At 40.6% G+C, this 22,935-nt stretch overlaps 1 protein-coding gene across 1 annotated transcript in view; it reads right to left on the bottom strand.

Moving 5' to 3' along the window:
• The window catches only part of hydin (HYDIN axonemal central pair apparatus protein), a 905,740-nt gene that overhangs the window by 590,045 nt on the left and 292,760 nt on the right, over positions 1–22,935 (bottom strand). The window contains exon 10 of the mRNA XM_043707374.2: positions 13,953–14,052. Coding sequence (XP_043563309.2) covers positions 13,953–14,052 — 100 coding nt within the window. The remainder of the gene's footprint in view (positions 1–13,952; positions 14,053–22,935) is intronic.

The following is a 22,935-nucleotide window of genomic DNA, read 5'->3' as shown; positions in this document are numbered from 1 at the left end:
GTAGGTTTGTTAGGATGATCCCTGCTACAGAAGGACTGCCTTATGAGCAAAGGTTAAACAGATTGGGAATCTACTCACTAGAGTTTATAAGAATAAGAGGTGATCTCATTGAAACATATCGGATTCTTAAGGGGTTTGATAGGGTAAATGCTGACAGGATGTTTCCCCACATGAGACAGTCTAGAACCTGAGGGAATAGTCTCAGAATAAATGAGGACAATTTAAGACTGAGATGAGGAGGAATTTCTTCTTTCAGACGGTTGATAGTCTTTGGAACTCATTGCTGCAGAGAGCTAAGGACAGATCCCAGTGTATATTTAAGGCTGAGATAACAGATTCTTGATCAGCAGGAGAATCAATGATTACAAGGAAACTACAGGAAAGTGGACATGAAGAATATTGGATCAGTCATAACTCTACTGAATGGTGGAGCGGGCTTGAGGGGTTGAATGGCCTACTCTTGTTCGTATGTATTCTACCTTTGGTCTTAAACTAGTGCCTTAAATCAAAACAAAGGAAGCAATGAAGGTATGAATAGTAAAGTGGCTATGGTGGATTGGGAATCTTCAATAAAATGTATGTTGATAGATAGGCAGCTGCTCACATTTAAAGCAGTATTACATAATTTACAACAAAAATACATGTTTATGGCACAAGAAATGCACCAATGAAAGTGTTCCAACCATGACTAACAAAACATACATTAAGGATTGTGTTGGATTTAAGGATAAGGGTTATAAAGTTTCCAACAAAGGTAAGCCTGAGGATTGGGAGCAATTCAGAATTCTGCAAAGAAGGATGAAGAAAAAGATTAATAAAAGAAAAATTGAATAAGTGTAAACTCACAAGAAACATAAAAGCAGATCGTAAAAACTTCAAAAAGTTATGTATAAAGGAAAATATCAGCCAAAATAAACATTGGGTTCATTACAGCAGAGTTAAGAGATTTTCAGAAAAGCATAAAAATTGAGCTTATAACAACCTCAATAAAAATAGTACTTTAGGAAGCTTAGTAGACCACTGAAAAGAGATGGACCATGCAGCCATTCTACTTAAAAATGATTGTGAAGTGTTAAATAATTTAAGTATAAGACAAAGGAAGTTCTGGAGTGACTTACTTATTTGAAGGTGGATAAATCACCAGAGTCAGGTGAATTCATAGTTTCATAGTAATAGAAGCAGAAGTAGGCCATTTGACCTGTCAAGCCTGCTCTGCCTTTTATTAAGATCATGACTGGTGCATCCATCGTCTCAGCTCCTCCTACTTGTATTATCCCCATAACCCTAATTTCCCTACCATGCAAAGACACATCCAACTGTGTCTTGAATATATTTAATGAAGCTGCCTCTACTGTTCCTTGGGCAGAGAATTCCACAAATTCCCTACTGTCTGGGAAAAACCATTCCTCCTCATCTCCATCCTAAATCTACTCCCCCTAATCTTGAGATCACTCATCCACGTCCTAGTCTCACCCACCAGCGGAAACAATTTGTCTGTCTCTATCTTATCTATTCCGTTCATAATTTAATAAGTTTCTATAAGATGCCCTCTCATTCTTCTAAACCCTCGAGAGTACAGTCCCATGTGGTTCAACTTCTCCTCATAGGATAACCCCTAATCTCCGGAATCAACCTGGTGAACCTCCTCTGTACTGTCTCCAAAGCCAGTATATCCTTCTTTAGTAAGCAGAGTAGAACTGTACACAATACTCCAGGTGCAGCCTTACCAACACTACAATTGCAGAATCTCCCTGCTCTTAAGTTCAATTCCCCCCACAAAGTAGGCCAATATTCCATTTGCCTTCCTGATTACTTGTTGCAACTGCAAATCAGCTTTTAGCGATTCATGTATGAGAACTCCTAAGTTCCTCTGCACAAAAGCATGCTGCAATCTTTCACCATTTAAATAATATTCTGACCTACTATTTTTATTTCCAAAGTGGATAACCTCACATTTACCAACATTGTACTCCATCTACCAGACTCTTGCCCACTCACTTAATCTATATAAATCTCTTTACAGACCCTCCACATCCTCTGCACAGTTTGCCCTTTCACTCAGTTTAGTGTCATCAGCAAACTTGGATACATTACACTCGGTCTCCTCTTCCAAATCGTTTATATACATCATGAACAGTTGCGGGCCCAAATTGAACCCTGCAGCACCCCGCTCACCACTGATTTCCAACTAGAGAAATACCTATTTATCCCAACTCTCTGCTTTCTATTGGTTATCCAGTTCTCTATTTATGCTAGTCCATTCTGCGCAACTCCATATGTTCTTATCTTATGGTTGAGTATTTTATTCAGCACATTATCGAACACCTTCTGGAAATCCAGGTTCTTAGAGAAAGCCAGGGAGGAAATAGTAGGTGCTCTGAGGATAATTTTCCAATCTTCACGAGATAGAACTCTGTGAATATTGCATCATTTTTCAAAAGGTGTGAGGGAATGCTTAAATAAACAGAGGCTGGCGAGTCTGACTTTGTGGTAGACAAATTACTAGAATCAGTCCAAAGAGACAGGATTAACTATTACTCAAGAGGACGCAGATTATTCAGATATAGTCAGCATGATTTTGTTAAGGAAAGATTGTGTTTTAGTAAAATAATTAAATGTTTTTAGGTTGTAACAAAGAGAAGTGATGAGGGTAATGTAGTCGACGTTGTCTTTGTGTATTGCAGTGAGGCATTTGACAAGGTGTCACAGGGCAAATCGCTCCAAAGTTAAAGCCCATGGGATACAGGAGAAAACGGTGAGTTAGGATCCAAAACTGGCTCAGCGAGAAGAATCAAAGGGTAATCAACAGATGTGTTTGTGAATAAAAAATGGTTTTGAGTGGTGTTCCACAAGGCTCAATATTGGGTCCCTTTCTGCTTTCAGTATATGTCAATGATTTGGGATTGCCATTATTATACAGTTATGGATTATGAACTGGTTAGCAGAGTAAAAGGCATTAACAAGTATGGTACTGCAGGGATCAGTGCTTGGGTCCTAGCTATTCACAATATGTGTCAACAATTTAGATAAGGGAATCAAGAGCAGTATTTGCACATTTGATGACACAAAAATAGGTGATTTGTAGAAGTTAAATGTGTCAAGGGATGTGGAGAGAGAGTGGAAGCATGGCATTGAAATAGACTCAATGAGCTGAATGGCCTTTTCTATGTTACAGGATATTCTCATTGTAATTCTAATTAGCATGCAGAAATCTTGAAGTCAATGAGATGAAGAGGAAGTACAGTGAAAAGAAAAATTGATCAAAAATAATAATTTTAAAGAAAAAGTTATAAAACATACTGTAGGGAAAATAGGTGAGACGGCATCTACCTCAATAGAACTAAAAAATTATAGTCATCTAATAAATCACCAACTAATGAAAAAAAAAAATTGAGGGAGAAACGTATGAACAGTTTATGGGTTTTTTAAGCAATTACAAAAGTTGTAATTAAACTACCTAAAGGTAGATTGGAATAATCTAAAATATGTTTAGAATTTTAAAAGACACTTCAAATATTTATAAGCTTGTTTTCTTCATTCACATGGTGTCTCCCAAACAATCTGGTTCTGGTCAGAGGCTGAGACAATAAAGAAATGTGAAAGTATGTGGACACTATAAATCATGGTCATAACTTGGTGAGGTTCCTATTCACATAAAGACATAAAGAAAAAATGGAAATCAAGGATAAAGAAGGTAGATAAGAAACTGGCTAACTTCACAGATGAACATTACAAATTAAACGTGGCTGAACAGGTAACCCTGAGTGTTATCTTACAGGGGGCAAGTGTGGGTTCTAAACCAGCTGGTTGTTGCCATGTTTTGGTACCAGCTGATCACTTTGGTCCCTCTCCCAGGACTTGTTATAGATATCCAGGAAAAGCTTATTGAGATTTTCTGGGACAAAAGTCAACACGGGTTCGCTGCTGACGTTCCAAGCCTCCTGCTTGAGGAGGGCGGTTAGGCACTGAGCCCAGCGACTTTCCACCTTCAGACCTTGCAGCGACACTTTTACGTTGCATCTCCTCCAAGGTGGTGCACCCTTATGATGTATTTCTTCCATCAGCTATGTGGCCTCAATTACGACATGTAGTTCCTGGTGACAGAATGGTCCTGCTTTCGGATGTTCTTGCAGGAAGTGGACCTGTTCAAAGTCTGGGGACACAGTTGTCTCAAATTGGAGCACACTCCCTGCTGGAGTGGTGGCTGTTGTTCGGGAGCCAAAGTTAAGACTGGTTCTTCCATCAGTGTGGTCTCTGCTGGCTGAGGGAGGAGACCATTTGGGTCACTGGACTGACCAGAGTTGGGAACAGGTTGGATGGCAGAGCATGCTGGATGATGCCAGTGCAGCTGGCTGAGAGGGCATCAGTCAATGCCCAGTTGGTGACCCGAGTCATCCAGTGCTTCAGGGACTAGGTGACAACCCCAACACTTCACATTGGATCTAAGTGACTCAGACTTGAAGTGGGCTTCTGGACGAACTGATCCCTGTCCATCCGGAACTCAACATCGGCCTCATGGAACAAAGGTTCCCTCAGGGCATAGTGTCCCACAATTGGAATCGTCTTGGGGGAGCTCTCCCTGTGCCCTTTTGTACGGCACAAAGACTTTTCATGTCAGACCTGCTGCTGCACCCTCTTCCCTTCCCCACCTTCACCCGCCACTCGGACAGATTTTGGCATGAAGTTTTGCCCTCCAGTGGACTGGCCTCTACAAAGAGGTCCTCCGCTTTTCTGGTATCTGGGATGAAAAGTGCTGCGCAATTACAGACTAAGCAAGTTCACCAGGTACCGAGCTATTTGTAGTTTTTTGAGGCCTGGAGGAAATGGTTTTTCACATTAGTGCAGAATGTTTCAGTTTGCAGTCCTTTTATAGTTTCTTGAAGGGGCTGCTCCTTAAGTTTTGGTTACACTTTAGTTCCAAACTACTGATCGACGGGTACCCGGTGGAAGGGGGGAAGTCTCGTCAAGTCTAAGGGCCTTCTCGTGAGTCTGCTCCTGGGTCCAGGCAGCATGCCATCGAGGAACTCATCATTCTGAACAATCTGCTCATCTTTCAGGGTTACGTCTGTGCTCAGGTGTCCCTGGAGGGGGAGTGTGCAGTGATCAACAGCATGGTCAAGGCCTTTCAAGACCGATGGGCATGACAGGAAAATATTATTTTAATTAGTATGTTTCTGTTCCATTGTATAAGATTCCATTAAATTTGTGTCTTTTGATGTAGGAGGGCTTTTAAAAATATTTTTCTTTTAAAATGAGTAGCAGGATTGTTACGCTAATTAACCTCACACAGTTACTGTCCTGGAAATGTTTGACGGGATGGTGTCAAGGGAGCTTTAGTTTCGGTTTACTTTCAATTTAGAAGAGTAGAGGTAGAGTTAAACTCCAACTAACCGTGCACTATCTCTCTCCAGTAAGTGTTGATAGTGACAACATTGAAGGAGCTTTAGTTTTGGTTTAAAAGAGTAGAGAGGCACCAACTCCGCACTAAAACCATGTGATGTTACTGTGCTAGAAGTGTTTGATGTTGAGAAAGCTCTGATTTCAGTTTTCTGAGGCTTGTAACAAAAGGTCAGACTGTGCTAAAAGTTATACCAGAAATCAATTTATGATCATCAGCTAATGCTTTCAGTTCATTGCTAGAAGTTCATTAACAAAACTGAAGGTTATTAACAAAAGAAACAACAATAAACTAAATCAAACTATCTACTTATAACACAAATTCAGAGCTTTTAATCCCAAAACACTCATTTATAAACTGAAAAGAAAGGTAACAGATTTTCTACAATCCCAAAGCATTCCTTGTATCATACCCAAAAGACCCAAAGTACAATACTCACAGCTGAACCCCTGCCTCTAACACCTCAGCAGTTTTAAGTCTCTTGCAACTTTAATTTCGAGACTGGGTCTGCCAAGCTTCTTCCTATTATTCAATCTGAGTTTAACTTCTCTCAGCTTTAAGTAAGCTCTTCAAGGTTTTATAGCAACACTTCTGGTCTGGGAATATCACCATCTCTTTACCCTAGTTTCACTATTACCTTTCCTACTCAGGAGCAGTAGTCTGTAGAAGCAAGTTTCCTTGAAGGAATTCACAGGACTGTCCAAAAACAGAAAGTAAAACAAGAAAACAAATCTCTCTCTTAACATAGGGTATTTCACTTCAGTTTAAACTACCATCTCCTAACCACCTGAACTAAGATTGTTTATTTTGGTCAGTCATAAAACCACATCAATGTATACAAAAAAGCAAATAATTCCAAAGCTAAGCCTCAAAAACCTTTTTATAAAAAAAATCACCATATCTACAGAGGTATGTATAAGTTATATATTAACCAAATACACTTAAAACATATGTCACACATTCAAAAACCAAAACCTAAACTTACAAATAAAACAGTATTAAACATCCATATATGGTTATATAAATCACACAATCTACATCACAATAGTTCAAAAATGGGAAAACAAATAGGCTACCTAGCTCATTCATTATTCAGTGAGATCATGGATGATTTGCAACCTAAGTCCATCTGGTTTCCTTTGCCTCACATCCCTTCAAAGCTCTGGTCAAGAATAATCTATCATCCTTGATCTCAAAATTAGAAATTGATTTTGTGTCAACTTTTTTTAATGTGAAATAGCATTCAATTGCATGTAGACATTTTTCTTAAATTCATTCCCAAAATGTCAGACTCAAATCTCTTGAAAATGTCCTTTAGTCTCACATTCCCATATTAGCCAATGCATTTTTCATGTATTCAATCTGTACTGATAAAGTCTGATTTGATTTCATTTATTGTAGTTACATGTACCTAAGTACAGTGAAAAGCTTTGTTTGTAAGCAGTACAGACAGATCATAGTAAACAAAGATATACAGAGCATAGGGTGCTTAGATAGAGCAAGGCATACAATGTTACAGCTGCACAGGAGGCGCACAATGCAAGAAAAGTGTGGAACGGTTATAAGAAATGTGAAAATAAGATGTGCTGCAGAGAGCTAGCAAAAAGTCACCCAGTGTCAGCGCCATCTTAAATCTTGAAAACCTTGATCAAACTGCTGATCAACCTTCTAAATTCTACAGGATACAAAAAACTTTGTGTAATCTCTCCTTATAATTTAGACTTTTGGAGTTTAGATATCATTCATTATCAGACATAGCTGACCTGGTTTGCAGAAAGTGGTGAGGGAATGAAAGGGAATGGCCTCTTTCTGCACTGTAGGGTTCCACAATTTAATGATATTTGACCTTGTGCCCACCATACACCTGCTCATGATAGTATCAGTAGCAGTGATCATCACATAGACATTGTGGAGACTAAGTCCCATTGTTACAATTAGAATACCCTTGTTTTGTCTTACACTGCCAAAGTAATAAGTGGGATTGACTTTAAACAGATTTAGCAACTTTAGACAATCTATGTGGTGCTGTGGGATACCAGCAGCAGAAGCTTATCCAACCACAGCGTGGTATCTCATGCCCAACATACTCCCCACTCTAGTACTGTCATCAAAGCTTGGAACCAAGCTTGGTTCAATAAGGAATACTGAAGGGAAAAGCAGTAACAGGACTGGAAATATCAAAAAATGAAGTATCAACCTGATGAAGTTATAACACAGGATTACTTCCATGCCAAACAGCAGAGTAGCTTGTGATGGACACGCAGACCTGATCGAAACTCTGAAGTCCTGCCAATTCCAGTTGAGAACAATGATGGACAAGTAAGCAGCCACTCGGAGAAGGAAGCTTCACAAATCTTCCCATCCTCAATGATGTGGGAACCCAGCACATCAGAAAAAGAAAAAGGCTAAAACATTTACATCTATCTTCACCCAGAACTCAAACATTTAGGCTTAAAGTCTAACCAAGAACAGAGAGAGCTGTAATGTTAAAAGCTCTATTTTCCAAATCAAATGCTAAACAGCCCAAGAGGAACTTAGTGAGATAGATTTTGAAATAACAAGACCAAAAGGATGCTCTTGATTCAATTAACAAGCTATTAATCTCCAAAATAGTTAAACTAAAAATAAGTCATGGCATGAAACTGTACATTCTGCCTGTTGAGACAGAAAAGACAAGGTCCTTACAATTGGTAGCATTATATATCTGCTGCATTAATTGATTAAACTTTAAATAATAACATAATACCTCTTGAGCATAAGAGTGCTTTGCTAATGAATTAGCTGACGGATTCTATGGATTCTTTAAAAATATAAATAAAATATACTTACGGTATATCATATTAGCTTAGTTACTTCAAAATCTTATATGGTGCTGCCTACACAGAAAAACATTTAAAGGTGTCCCAAAACAGTAGTCAGAGTTTTATATGTTAGGGCAATAAATTGAAAGCAAGATAGAATGCTGAGTGTGAGCAAGAGATTGGTTCAGCTGAATTGTTGTGTACAGTCCCGGAAACCCTATTTTAAGACAGATTTGATAAAATAAAAACAGGACTAACAGATTATGATGGAATTTAGAAGATTATTGGAGGTTAACAATGGAAGAATCCAACAGAAAATTTCCAGTTTGAAGAGAAAAAAATAATAAAATACTGTATCCCATTAGTTGATGCATTGGCATCAATATTTCAATTTCAAAACATTATAGAATATGGAACTTTTTGACAGAGGTAATGGTGTGTCAGCAGGAACGGATGTTAATAGTGTACATCTATATTGAGCATGGTAGCCTGCACTATATGCAGGCTGAAGGCTGAGAAGATCCCAATGCATCTTTTTATCCAGCTGGAAGCTCTCACAGAGCGAAGGACAAATAAATCTGATAACTATAAGAGACTTATTCTCAGAAATGGGATGAAATGAAAACTGACGAATTCAGCCAATTTGGATCCACTTTCTTAAAGGGCAGTCGCCTTTGAGGTTACCTCAATTTGTGCTGGAGATTTCCCTACTGATTTGTTGCTTTCAAATCTAAATAATTTTAGCTGGTAAAGCTGTATACCTCTTTCAGCTATGTGTCAGCAATTTAAAGTTGGGTTATTTGGAGGTCAAGAGGAAAACAGTTTCTCAACTAAGAAGTGCCTAGTTTTTGTGATGAACACATTTTCAGCTTATTAAATAACTGCACCAGTTTACAACTCTCAAATGTAACAGAGAATACTTTCACATGCAAACAATTTTTCAAAAACAAAATGGCAATTTTATTGCTGCCCAACTGGAACACATTACATTCAGCAATATGCAAATGTCTTCAACAGAAACCTGAGCAAAAACAAACACTGTTAAAAGCAAGCTCCATTTTGTACACTATTTACATGCAGATCACCGATTGCATACGAAGCACAGCGCTTGACCATTATTCCTTCTCACCTGAGCAACCGCCTCCAGTCAAAAACTAGGTTGTGGTCCAGAATAAGCCTACATATAATACAGAAGGAAGAAGGAAAAAGTTCTGACCTTAACAGCAGAGTATCCACTGCATTTTTCTTTTTGAATATTTAGTTGATGGAGTGTTAAGTTTGTATAGAAATTGAATGAATGAGGGTGTACAAGTATCTGAGTTCCTTCCCTGTAGTTTTCTCCACTATCCTAAAGTGATGATGGAGAATAGCCCAATATCCAGCACCTGTTGAGACCAACTAATTCATCGTGGCCAGAAATTCAACCAGAGGAATTCCTCATTTAGTTGGCTCTGTGCTGCATTTATCTATTCAACAATGGGATGAGCATTATTAGAATTGTACTGATTTATTTTTCTTGACCTACATGATTTATAATCAGCAACTTGCACCAATATAAAAAAGCAGTCTGAAACACACAGAGGTGAAGCAACCTGACACTGAACAATCACTGGAGAAGAACAAGAGCAGTTAGCCAATAGCAAGTTCAAACAGATACGCTTCAAAATGCTTTGGATGTAGGGAGACATGTAACTGGGCAGAATGTTTTTAGGAGATAAAATGTAAAAGAAAGTACAGACAACAGTGAGTGACTGAGGCAGCAAGTGTGTAGACAGAGAGAGTTATCAATTCAGGCCAAGGTAATTTCAAGAAGATCACCTCTCTTCGTCAAAACTCCAGTCAGTACAGTCCCAATTTGTTTAGCCTTTGCTCATAAACAATCCCTCCATGCCAGGAATCATCCTTCTCTGAACTTCCTCCAATGAAATGATATCTTTACTTAAATAAGGGGACTAAAACCGCTCACAGTACGATCTCACCAGCACTTTGTGCAGTTGCAGTAAGACTTCCCAATTCTTATACACCAACTCCCTTGAAATAAAGGCAAACATTCTATTAGCCTTCCTGATTATCTGCTGTCCCTATGTGCTAGTTTTCTGCATTTTGTGAAGAGGTACCCCAAGTTCCTTTGTATTGTTGATTTCTGCAGCTTTTCTGTATTTAATCAATACTGTTCTTTTGTTCTCCTTCCAACATAAACAACTTGACATTTTACCATATTATACTTATTTTGACAACTTTTGCCCACTTAACTTGTCTCTCTGTATCCTCTTTGTATCCTCTTTGCAACTTGCCTTTCCACTTATTTTTGTGTTGTCTGCAAAATTTGGCTACAGTATAGTCACTTCCTTCATCCAATTGTAAATAGTTGCTGTCCTAGTATTGATCCCTTTCAAATCCCACTGGTTAAAGGTTGACAACCTAAACAAGAACCCCTACTAACTGTTTCCTGCCCATTAGCCAATTCTCTATCGACACCAATATACTACCTCCAACACATGGGCTCGTATCATATGGGCTATTATGAGGTACCTCATTGAATGCCTTCTGGAAGTCCAAATATGTCTGCACATTCCCCTCCAATAACTTACTGCAGCTGAGATAATGTTTGAGGGTTCACCTCCTGAGGTAGCTTGGGCTGAAGTTAGAAACAGGAGGAGGTCACCCTGTGGGGAGTATTCTTTAGGCCTCCAAATTGTTCCAGGGATGTAGAAACAAGGATAGTAAACATGATTCTCGATCGGGGCAAGAGTAACGGGGTAGTTATTATGGGGGATTTTAACTTCCCCCATATTGACTGGGAATACTACAGTTCAAGTCGTTTAGATGGGTCAGTTTTTGTTCAATACGTGCAAGAGGGGTTTCTGACACAGTATGTAGACAAGCCAACAAGGGGCGATGCCATATTGAATTTGGTACTGGGGAATGAACCCGGCCAGGTGCTATAGTTGGAGGTAGGTGAGCATTTTGGCGACAGTGACCATAATTCGGTTATGTTTACAACAGCAATGGGCAGAGATAGGTATATACCACAGGGAAAGAGGTATAACTGGGGGAAAGGCAATTATGATGTGATCAGGCAAGATTTAGGATGCATAGGATGGGGAAAGAAACTGCAGGGGACGGACACTCTTGAAACTTGGAACCTATTCAAGGAACAGCTACTAAGGGTCCTTGTTAAGTATATATCTATCAGGCAGGAAGGTAGTTGTCGAGAGAGATGGCATTGTTTACTAAAGAAGTTGAAGCTCTTGTCAAGAGGAAGAGGAAGGCTTATGTGAGGCGTGAACGCTCAGTTAGGGGGCTTGGGAGTTATAGGTTAGTCAGAACAGATCTAAAGAGAGGGCTAAGAAGAGCCAGGAGGGGACATCAGATGTTGTTGGCGGATAAGATAAAGGAAAACCCTAAGGCCTTCTATAGATATATCAGGAATAAAAGAGTTACTAGAGTAAGATTAGGCCCAAGGTAGCAGTGGAAAGTTGCGTGTGGAACCTAAGGGCATAGGGAAAGCGCTTAATGAGTACTTTCGTCAGTATTCACATTGGAAGAAGGTAATGTTAGTGAAAATACGGAGATACAGGCTACAAGATTAGATGGGATTGAAGTTGGCAAAGAGGAGGTTTTAGCAATTTTGGAAGATCTGAAAATACATAAGATCCCAGGGTCGGATGGGATGTATCCTCGGATTCTCTGGAAAGCCAGGAAGGAAATTGCAGAGCCTTTGGCTTTAACCTTTATGTCATCATTGTCGAAAGGAGCAGTGCCAGAGGACTGGAGGATAGCAAATGTTGTTCCCTTGTTTAAGAAGGGGAGTCGGGACAACCCTGGTAATTATCGGCCAGAGAGCCTTACTTCGGTTGTGGGTAAGGTATTGGAAAAGGTTTTAAGACATAGGATTTATAATCATCTGGAAAGAAATAATTTGATTAGGGATAGGCAACACGGTTTTGTGAAGGGTAGGTCGTGCCTCACTAACCTTACTGAGTTCTTCGAAAAGCTTACAGAACAGGTGGGTGAAGGTAAGGCGATTGATGTGGTGTATATGGACTTCAGTAAGGCTATGAAAGCTAAGATAAAGTTCCAAACAGTAGGCTATTGCACAAAATACGGAGTTTCGGGATTGAAGGTAATTTAGCAGTTTGGATCAGAAATTGGCTAGCTGAAAGAAGACAGAGGGTGGTGATCGATGGGAAATGTTAATCCTGGAGCTCAGTTATCAGTGGTGTGCCACAAGGATCTGTTTTGGGGCCACTGCTGTTTGTCATTTTATAAATGATCTGGAGGTGGGTTAGTAAACGTACGGATAACACTAAGGTCGGCAGAGTTGTGGATAGTGCCGAAGGATGTTGTGCATTACAGAGGGACATAGATAAGATGCAGAGCTGGGCTGAGAAGTGGCAAATGGAGTTTAATGTGGAAAAGTGTGAGGTAGTTCACCTCGGTAGAAGTAACAGGAATGCAGAATACTGGGCTAATGGTAAAATTCTTGCCAGTGTAGATGAACAGAGAGATCTCGGTGTCCAGTTGCATAAATCCCTGAAAGTTGCCACCCAGATTGAGATGGTTGTAAAGAAAGCCTATGGTGTGTTGGCATTTATTGGTAGGGGGATTGAGTGTCGGAGCCACAAGATCATGCTTTAGTTATATAAGACACTGGTAAGCCACACCTGGAGTATTGCGTGCAGTTCTGGTCACCGCATTATAGGAAGGATGTGAAAGCTTTGGAAAAGGTTCAGAGGAGATTTACTAGGATGTTGCCCGGTATGGAAGGAAGATCTTACGAGGAAAGGCTGAGGGAACTGAGGCTGTTTTCGTTGGAGAGAAGAAGGTTGAGAGGTGACTTAATCGAGACGTATAAGATAATCAGAGGGTTAGATCAGGTGGATAATGAGAGCTTTTATCCTCGGATGGTGAAGGCAAACACAAGGGGACATAGCTTTAAATTGAGGGGTTATAGATTTAGGGCAGATATCAGGGGTAGTTTCTTTATTCAGATAGTAGTAAGGGCATGGAAAGGCTTGCCTGCAACCGTAGTAGACTTGCCGACATTAAGAGCATTTAAATGGGCATTGGACATATATATGGATAATAATGGAATGACGTAGGTTAGATGGGCTTCAGATTAATTTCGCAGGTTGGTGCAACATCGAGGATTGAAGGTCCTATACTGCACTGTAACGTTCTATATTGGTTCTATGTGTGGTTGAGAGCTCCTCAAGATCTCTAATAAATTTGTCAGACACAATTTTCTTTACAGGAAGCCATACTGATTCTGTTTGGTAAGATTATGATTTTCTAAATGTTCTGCTATTACTTCCTTAACAATAGTTTCCAAAATTTATCCAGTGATTATTGGCTAATCACGTACAGTTACCCATTATTTTGCCTCCCTCCTTTTTTGAAAAGGGATATTGCATTAGCAGTTTTCCAATCCTGCAGTACTTCCAGAATACAAGGCTTTTTGGAAAATACCAACTAATGCATCCACTACCTCTGTAGCTGCTTCTTTTAAGATCCACTGAAGCAAGCTATCAGGGCCAGGGGACTTTAGCCCCGTGAGTTTGTCGAATACTACTTCTCTAGTGATGGCGATGGTACTGAGTTCCGCCTCCATATTCTTGAGCTGAGCCAGTAGACAAGTCAGATAGAACTCAATCAGGCAGCAGGAGAAATGGATAAATAGCAGGAAGTGGGTTGGAATAGGTAACATGAAAATTTAAGATCGTAGGTGACGAATAATTGATGTTATGTACCTGTGATGTCACAGTAGACTGTTTGGTAGTAGACCTTTGCTTCTTTAGGTCTGCAGATTACCTTTACTTCAGCGGTGGAATTGGGCCAGATATCCCCTTCCTGAAAAAGAATCCCAAAGGCATAGCCAGTTAAATGTAATAGTAACCAACAATATTTCAAAAAAACATACTGTGTTACTGTCATCTATTATATTAGCTGAAAGATGTCTTTTATCGGGTATACACCAATTTTGAAAGCAACATCCCATACATAATAAGAATCTGAATTCAGTAGAAACCATGCTATTGCCCCAAGGGCAGGAAAAGACCAGTGAGGTCTCAACTTTGTGTATTTAACCGAGGCTAATTTAACTTGAAGTGATAAGTTAACAGCAGAGAATAGTTCCTCCTGTCTAATGTTGGAATGATTTAACTTTTATTGCTCTTGCTACACATTAAACTTGAAGCCAAATTGTGTTTGACTTCCACAGTGTAAATAAAGTCTGACAAATGCCCTTCATCTCTGAAAACAAATCCACATCAAACCAAGACTAATTAGTTAATACAATACATAAATCATTGTGACATTTCCATTCCCACAACAGGTATTGTTGCAAGCCAAGGAAAACTTGGGAAAAAAATCAATTTTCTATACTCAGTTATTTATGATATATTTCATGACAGTAGGGTGGTAAAAGCACAAAATAGCTAAATGCTGTTTAATAAGTAATTTTATGATCCAACAGCAATGGATTTTCCACAGTTTCTCAATGGTATTCTGACATCCAGAGGTTTAATTGTAAAACATAACTGCTAACTTCACCTGATACTTTAAGCCCACAGCTCTCAAAAATCAGCAAAATAAATCAGAGATCTATAAGTTTCAGGTTCAAGTTACAAAATTGCCTTTATGTTTCATTTAAATAAAATTGTTTCTCCACTGTAACATATCATGGAAATAAGCACATTATTTTGCATAATTTTTTTTATGTTTAGCTAGCAGCTCGACCCATTCATTGGTTAAGTTAGAGATTTGTATAATCAGATTTGATTTAGTCATGGAAATGTATAACACAGAAACAGATCTTTCAGTCCAGCTCATCCACACTGACCAGATATCCTAAATTAATCGACTCCCATTTGCCAGCACTTGACCCATGTCCCTCTAAACTCTTCCTATTCATGTACCCATCCAGATGCCTTTAAAATATTGTAATTTTACCAGCCTCTACCATTTTCTCTGGCAGCTCATTCTGCACATGCACCACCCTCTGCTTGAAAAAGTTGCCCCTTAGGTCCCTTTTCAATTCTTCCCCTCTCGGCTTCAATCTCTGTAGTTCTGGACTCCCCCCACCCCAGAGAAAAGACCTTGTCTATTTACCCTATCTACGGCCCTCATGATTTTACAAACCTCTGTAAGGTCACCCCTCAGCCTATTCAGCCTCTCCCAAAAGCTCAAATCCTCCAACCCTAGCAACATCCTTGTAAATCTTTTCTGAACCCTTTTAAGTATCACATTTTTCCAATAGGAGGGGGGCCTGAATTGCACATAACATTGCTTGATTTGAGTTATTTATTGCCACATGTATTTTGTTACAAAATACAGTGAAAAGCATTGTATAGTGTCACCACTCTCTGGCGCCATCTTAAAACAGAAAAATAAACCAAAACATTGGTTTTGGAATGTAAAAGAAAAAAAATAAAGAAATAAAGTTCAACTGTACAGTCCTTCTGGTTAAGGGCTCAGACATAGGCCTCGAGCTGCCAGCTATGAGTGCCTTCTCCATGCCACCGGAACAACTCACCAATCTCCAGCGCCATCTCACCTCCACCGATGCCACTGTATCCCACACCGGCCCAACACCTGACTCTGTTGCCAACACCAAGAGTCCATTCAGGGCCCCCCTCACCAATGCAACCACAGTGGTTCGCACTGCTGCCTCACAGCGCCAGAGACCCGGGTTCAATTCCCGACTCAGGCGACTGACTGTGTGGAGTTTGCACATTCTCCCCATGTCTGCGTGGGTTTCCTCCGGGTGCTCCGGTTTCCTTCCAAAGATGTGCACATCAGGTGAAATGGCCATGCAAAATTGCCCTTAGTGTTAGGTAAAGGGGTAAATGTATGGGAATGGGTGGGTTGCGGGTCGGTGTGGACTTGTTGGGCCGAAGGGCCTGTTTCCACACTGTAAATAATCTAATCACTACTGATGCTGCCAGGTCTCACACTGGACCCAAACACACCACCGTTACCACTACCGTGTGTCTGCACTAGATGCAGACAAGACGGGAAACCCAAACTCACCTCCACACAGCATCCTCCTCCTAAAACTTGCTGATATATAGAGAAATGTATCAAAGTAATGGCAATCTTTGTAATTTCCATGGTTTGTATCACACTACAAAAGTTGTAAATTGACAAATTACAAATTGTTTCCAGCACTAAACATAGTAGAGAAAATAAGTTGGCAGCTAAAAGAAATTTCAAAAATATATGATCCAATTTCTGGAATTTACTGATAATTTGCTCGCTTCTCATGCACCTTTGATTCCTTGATTCAAAGTAGTTCTGCATTTATAGATTGTAAGCATCACAGGCAAGGCCAGCATTTATTGCCCATTCATAATTGCCTTTTGAGAGGGTGTTGGGGAGCCACCTTCCTGAAAAATACAGCAGACTTTATGAGATAGGTACCTTTCATGCAAAGTTTGTGAGAAGACCTTACAGCACCTTACAGTGCACTTAAGAAGGGAATTCCAGGATTTTGATCCAGTGACAATAAAAGAACAGTGATATAGTTCCAAGTCAGGAATGACTCGGAGGGAACTTGCAAGTGGTGGCGCCTATGAGTCTGCTGCCCTTGTCATTCTAAATGATAGATGTTTGGAATGAGCTGTTGAAACAGCCTTGGCAAGGTTTTGCAGTGGATCTTGTGGCTGGTACATATTACTCCGAATGCACATTTGTGGTGAGAGTGTTGATGTTTAAGTTGGCAGAGGGGGTGCCTTCAAGTGGTTCAAATGGATGTAGCAGGGCTATAGAGCTTTGATCTGATCTGGTGGTTGTAGGATTGTTTACATTTGTATATAGTATGGGACTTCCATGTTCAGCATCCTCATAGTCCTGTCTTGTCATAGAATCGTAGAGTTGTAGAGATGTACAGCACGGAAACAGACCCTTCGATCCAACCCGTCCATGCCGATCAGATATCCAAACCCAATCTAGTCCCACCTGCCAGTACCCGGCCCATATCCCTCCAAACCCTTCCTATTCATATGCCCATCCAGATGCCTTTTAAATGTTGTAATTGAACCAGCCTCCACACTTCCTCTGGCAGTTCATTCCATACACTTACCACCCTCTGTTGGCCCTTAGGTCTCTTTTATATCTTTCCCCTCTCACCCTAAACCTATGCCCTCAGGTCTAGACTCCCCCACCAGAGGGAAAAGACCTTTTTATCCTATCCATGCCCCTCGTTGACACCTCATTTTTACATAAACTTGATACTGATGCTGACCTGTCATGTTGTACTCCTCATTGAACTGAGGCTAGTCCCCTGACTTGATGGCAATGGCAAATTGAGTGCAACACAATGCCATAAAGGAAGGAATTTAATGTGTATGGCAAGAGCTTCAACCAACAGATGGAATAGCTGTGGGAGTTCTGTGTCATTGCTCGCCACAAGGATTAAAGGAACCATATATTTACCTGGAGAAGCATCCATCACTCAATCTATTCTGACTTTTATTGGAGAACATCAGGAAGGAGGCATGCTCCTGCCTGATTAAGGGCTCCACAGCCTTCAAACATGTCTCGGAGTGATCTTATACCTGGACAGCACCGCCGGAGACAAAACCTCAGGTGAGCAGTGATTTCTGTTAACCCAACATTCTAAAATGCAGAAGGCACTCAATGGCCTGAGCAAGGGCAGAACAATGTGTAAGCCCTTAGAAGCCATTATGCTGTCACTGAGATGGAATCGCTTGCAACAACTTTTGTGGAAAATTCTCAGATTTTGTCCAACGCTTAAGATTAAAACTAACTTCAAGCCATTGTTAACTTCACTTATTAGAAAGGAAATCACATAAATGCAGCAGAATTCACAAGTTCCAACTGTAACTAATGTGAAATGACACAACTGGAGTCCTGCAAGATAAGTGTCAAACTATTGTTTAACCTCAATCAAGGGGCAGAAAGATGAAACATTTTTTCCCAAGAAGTTGAGGCTTTTGTGGCCTTAGGTACTCAATATTTACCAGCCAAAGTGAGGAAGCTAAAGGAATTTCATGAGGCTCAATTATGTGATGAAGAAAGTACACAGATTTCATTGTTCTACCTTGACCATGGGCCAGAGTATATCCCTAAGAACCTTGTCCTATGGCAGCAAAGAATTTGGACAGTACCATTACATCGATATTATTGATGACCTTTTGGTATATGTTGAGGGATTGGTGGTCTCACAAACACTGTCTAGACAACCTCCAGAAGATTCACCAGGGAGATCTTGATATTTCTAAGTGACAAGTCAGGGTGCAGCAGACCGTATGGTGTCCAAGTATCTCACATTCTCTTGAAAACATCATCTTCTACTGGGTCACTTGTCCCATGAACAGAAATCTTTTAAAAAATCCTTTGCCCTCTGCCTATCCAGCCATGGTCTGGGAACACCCTCTTGAGCAGATCAAATTGAATATTTTGTGCACTACAATCTCCACTAATGTCAGTCCCACTGAAGCAACACTCTCCTTCCAAACCAACAACCCAGCATTACCAGGATTGTCATTATTTTACTTTCGCCTTTCAGGAGACCATGAATGGAAAGGTTTTCTCCTCCCCTTCCATCTACAAACAGTTTGCCCACTTTTGTCCAGACTCTGCTCAGTTTTCTTCTTATGCCGTAGATCTTGGGGATAGGCCAAGGCATTCATGGTTTGAAGCAAATAATATGACCAGGCACTTGAAGTCAGAGCCAAGACCTTCAAAGAGAGTCTTCCTGTGTTAAATGTATTCTCAGTTCTGCATGTTAAAGAAAAATTATCAATGTCAAAAACGACAGTGTGACTGATCTATTAACTCTACTGACAGTAAACACCCTGCCATAAAGTTATTACCAAAGTAACATAGGACATGCCAGGAGAATGTACATCATGGGTGGAGGCCATTTTGGGACAAAACAGGACAAGTAATACAGAAACTATAAAGCCAAACTTTGAAGCCTTTGATTTCACTTAACAACTCCCAATATATTTCATAAATAGTTATAAACATTTGCAGAGAAGCTACAACAACAATTTAGGGAAAGGAGGCAACTGTTTTCCCATAACAAAATCCCATAAACAACAACAAAATCAACAAAATTATTTTTAGTAATATTGATTGAGAATTTAACATTGGCAAGAACATTAAGACAACCTTGTCTGTTCTTTTTCAAAATGTGGAGAAAGTGAGGACTGCAGATGGTGGAGATCAGAGTCGAAAGTGTGGTGCTGGAAAAGCACAGCAGGTCAGGCAGCATCTGAGCAGCAGGAAAATCGACATTTTGAGTATAGAACCTTCATCAGGAATCCTACTGAAGAGCTTACACTTGAAACATAGATTCTCCTGCTCCTTTGATGCTGTCTGACCTGCTGTCCTTTTCCAGCACCACACTCTCGACACTTTTTCAAGATGCGTCCATCAGGGTGAAAAACAAGAATTGGTTTAACACTTCCTCTGAAAGCCAGATATTCTATGAAGGCAGCACTCTTTCGGCATTGCACTTAAGTGTCAACCTGATTGTATATTCAAGTCACAAAGTAAATCTGAAAACTAAGTCAAAACTGATCTCAAAACAAGAAAAAAAGGAGAAACTGACAGACAAAAAGGACAATGCCTGCTTCATAAGGTGTTTAATTGCCAACAGTGATGAAAGAAAATTGTCAGGGGTCGAAGGATTACAACAGAAGCTAATAGGCAGCCAATACTAGCAGATCATGCTGTTCACTGGCCGAATTTAAGTTTTCAACAAAAGTTCAATCAAGAAAATCACAGTTAAGTTTTGTGAAATGCAAAGGCATGTCACACACATTTTGAAAGCAGTAGAGTGCAAATAGTCAAATTGCCAAAAGGAACAGCAGGACAAGCATGGAATCGTTACCCTGCTGCAGAAGGTTGTGACAGACGGCAAACATTCAGAGGAAGCAATGCCGTTAAGAAAGCAATGTGTCAGCACAATTCTCCTTATCCTACAACAGCTATTCTAAGTCAGCATTGTCAGAAATTCTACACATATCATTTGAACCAGGTAAAGTCATTCTGCAACAGCAGCTTTCCCAGCATGTCAAAAAAGATAGGAAAAACAGTGATTGCCTCCGTTTCACATATCCCTTTCAGCCTCCCATTTTTCACTTACAATTCTGCTCTATTTTGATCAGTAACCTATGCAGGTTAACTATAAACTCATAAGATATAGGAACAGGAGGAGGCCATTCTGCCATTCAATGAGATCATCACTGATCTGATAATTCTCAACTCCATTTTTCTGCTGAATATCCTCATCACCCTGCCTGGAAGACTGAGCCTGCTCTCCCAGCTTATCAGCAGCTATCACATTTCCTCTTTGCTCTAATTGTGCAGAGCATAACATGCTATGATTAGCAGGTGCTGTTGTTGGACTGGGGTGGACAAAGTTTAAACATCACACATTACCAGGTTATAGTTGTACAGGTTTACTTGGAAGTACAAGCTTTCGGAGTGCTGCGCCTTCATCAGGTAGCTAGTGGGGCAGGATCATGGGACACAGAATTCATAGTAAAAGATCAAAGTTTCATGCAACTGATCCAATGTATTGAACAAACTTAGATTGCTGTTAAGTCTTTAATCACTTAGATTGGGGAAGCAGAATCTGACTCTAACCTCACACCTTTAATGCATTGTCTGACCTGAGGTATCATTTTTTTCTATACTGATAAAACCTTAAGTTACCTCGGGACTGTGACTTGAAAGAAGTTCTGAGATTTACATATTAATCAATCAAAACCTGCCCACTTCTATCAGCATTCCGCAGAGACCATTCCCTCCACGACTCACTTGTTAGGCCCATACCCCCTACCAACCCACCCTCCACACCTGACATATTCCCTTGCCAACACATGAGGTGTAAAACCTGCGTCCACACCTCCCTCCTTATCTCTGGCCTTAGCCCCAAAGGAGAATTTCAAATGTGGCAGAGATTTTCCTGCACATCCACCCACCTCATTTACTGCATCCATTACTCTCAATGTGGTCTCCTCTACATCAGGGAAACAGGACACCAACTCAAGGAACATTCAGGAAACGTGTCTGGGATGCACACACCAAACAACCCCACTGTCCTATGGCCAACTACTTCAACTCCCCCTCCCACTCCCCCAAGGATGTGCAAGTCATGGGCCTCTTCCACCACCAAACCGAGTCCACCCACCACCTGGAGGAAGAACGCCTCTTCTTCTGCCTTGGGACCCTCCAACCACATGGCATCAAGAACAACCTCACCACTTTCCAAATCTCCCCGCCCCCACCTCATCCCAGATCCAACTCTCCAACTTATCACCGCCCTCTTGAACTGTCCTACCTGTACATCTTCCTTCCCACCTATCTGCTCCACCCTCCCCACCAACCTATCATAATTACCTCCCACCTGCATCCACCTATCACCTTCCCATCTACATTTCCCCCAGCACCAACCCAAACCCCCTATTTATCTCTCAGCCCCTTTCCCCTCCCAGCATCATGGTGGCAAAGACATGACGAAGGGTTTATGCCCAAAACATCGACTCTCATGATCCTCAGATGCCTGATCTGCTGTGCTTTTCCAGCACCATGCTTTGACTCTTAATAAATTTGCAAGTGACACAAAAATTGGTAGAGTTGTGGATAGTGAGGAAAGTTATAAAAGGATACAGCAGGATAAAGATCAAGTGAAAAGTTGGGTGCAGCAATGGCAAATGGAGTAGTCCAGACAAGCGTCAGGTGATTTATTTTGTGAGGTCAAATGCAAGAGGAAAGTATGTAGTAAATGGCAGAACCCTAAGAAGTATTGATATACAGGGTGATCTTGGGGTCCAGGTTCATAGATCCCTGAAAATGGCAACACAAGTGGATAAGGTGGTAAAGACTGCATTAGGCATGCTTGCCTTCATTACTTGTGTATAATCAGGCCACATTTGGAATATTGTGTGTAAGACTGTAGGAAGGATGTGGAGGCTTTGGAGAGAGTGTAGAAGAGGTTCACCAATATGTTGCCTGGATTGGAATGGATTGCTGTAAGGAGAGGTTGGATAAACCTGGATTACTTTCACTAGAGCATCGAAGGCTGAGGAAGAACTTGATACAATTACATGAAATTGAGATATGCACAGGGTGAATAGTGGGAGCCTTTTTTCCAGATAGAAATGTCAAATACAAGAGGCATGGATTTAAGGTGAGAATGGAAATATTTAAGGGAGACGTGAAAGACAAGTGTTTCACACAGAAAATGATGTGTGCCTGGAACACTGCCAGGGAAGTTGGTAGAAGCAGATACTTAAACAATATTTACACAGACGCAAGGAATAGAGGGATAAGGACCATATGCAGGTAAATGGAATTAGTTTAGAATAGCATCGTGGTGTCAAAGATATGGTGGGCCATGTCTTCCTGTGCACCGCTGTTCTATATTCTATGAAAGTCCTTCTCATCTCTGTCTTCATTGTGCCATCCCTTATTTTGAAATTGTGCCCTCTGGTCCTAAATCTTCCCACAGGGGAAATAACCTTTTTACATCAACTGTACCACGTCCCCTAAGAATGTTTCATGTTTCAATAAGATCTCCTGTCATTCGTCTATATTCCAATGAGTACAGGCACAAACTCTCAACTTTTCCTCATAAGAAAGTCCCTCCATACCTGCTATTGGCCTCGAGGGAACCTTCCTTGGACTGCCTCCGATGCTTGTGTATCTTTTCCTTAGGTAAGGGGACTAAAACTGTTTACAGTATTCCAGCTGTTG

The sequence above is a fragment of the Chiloscyllium plagiosum genome, unplaced genomic scaffold (genome assembly GCF_037043375.1).
Source record: "Chiloscyllium plagiosum isolate Xiang-an unplaced genomic scaffold, Cpla_swu_hap1 HiC_scaffold_17, whole genome shotgun sequence".
NCBI lineage: Eukaryota > Metazoa > Chordata > Chondrichthyes > Orectolobiformes > Hemiscylliidae > Chiloscyllium > Chiloscyllium plagiosum.
Note: the sequence above shows the minus strand (reverse complement) of the source record. Positions and strands in the feature narration are given on the sequence as shown.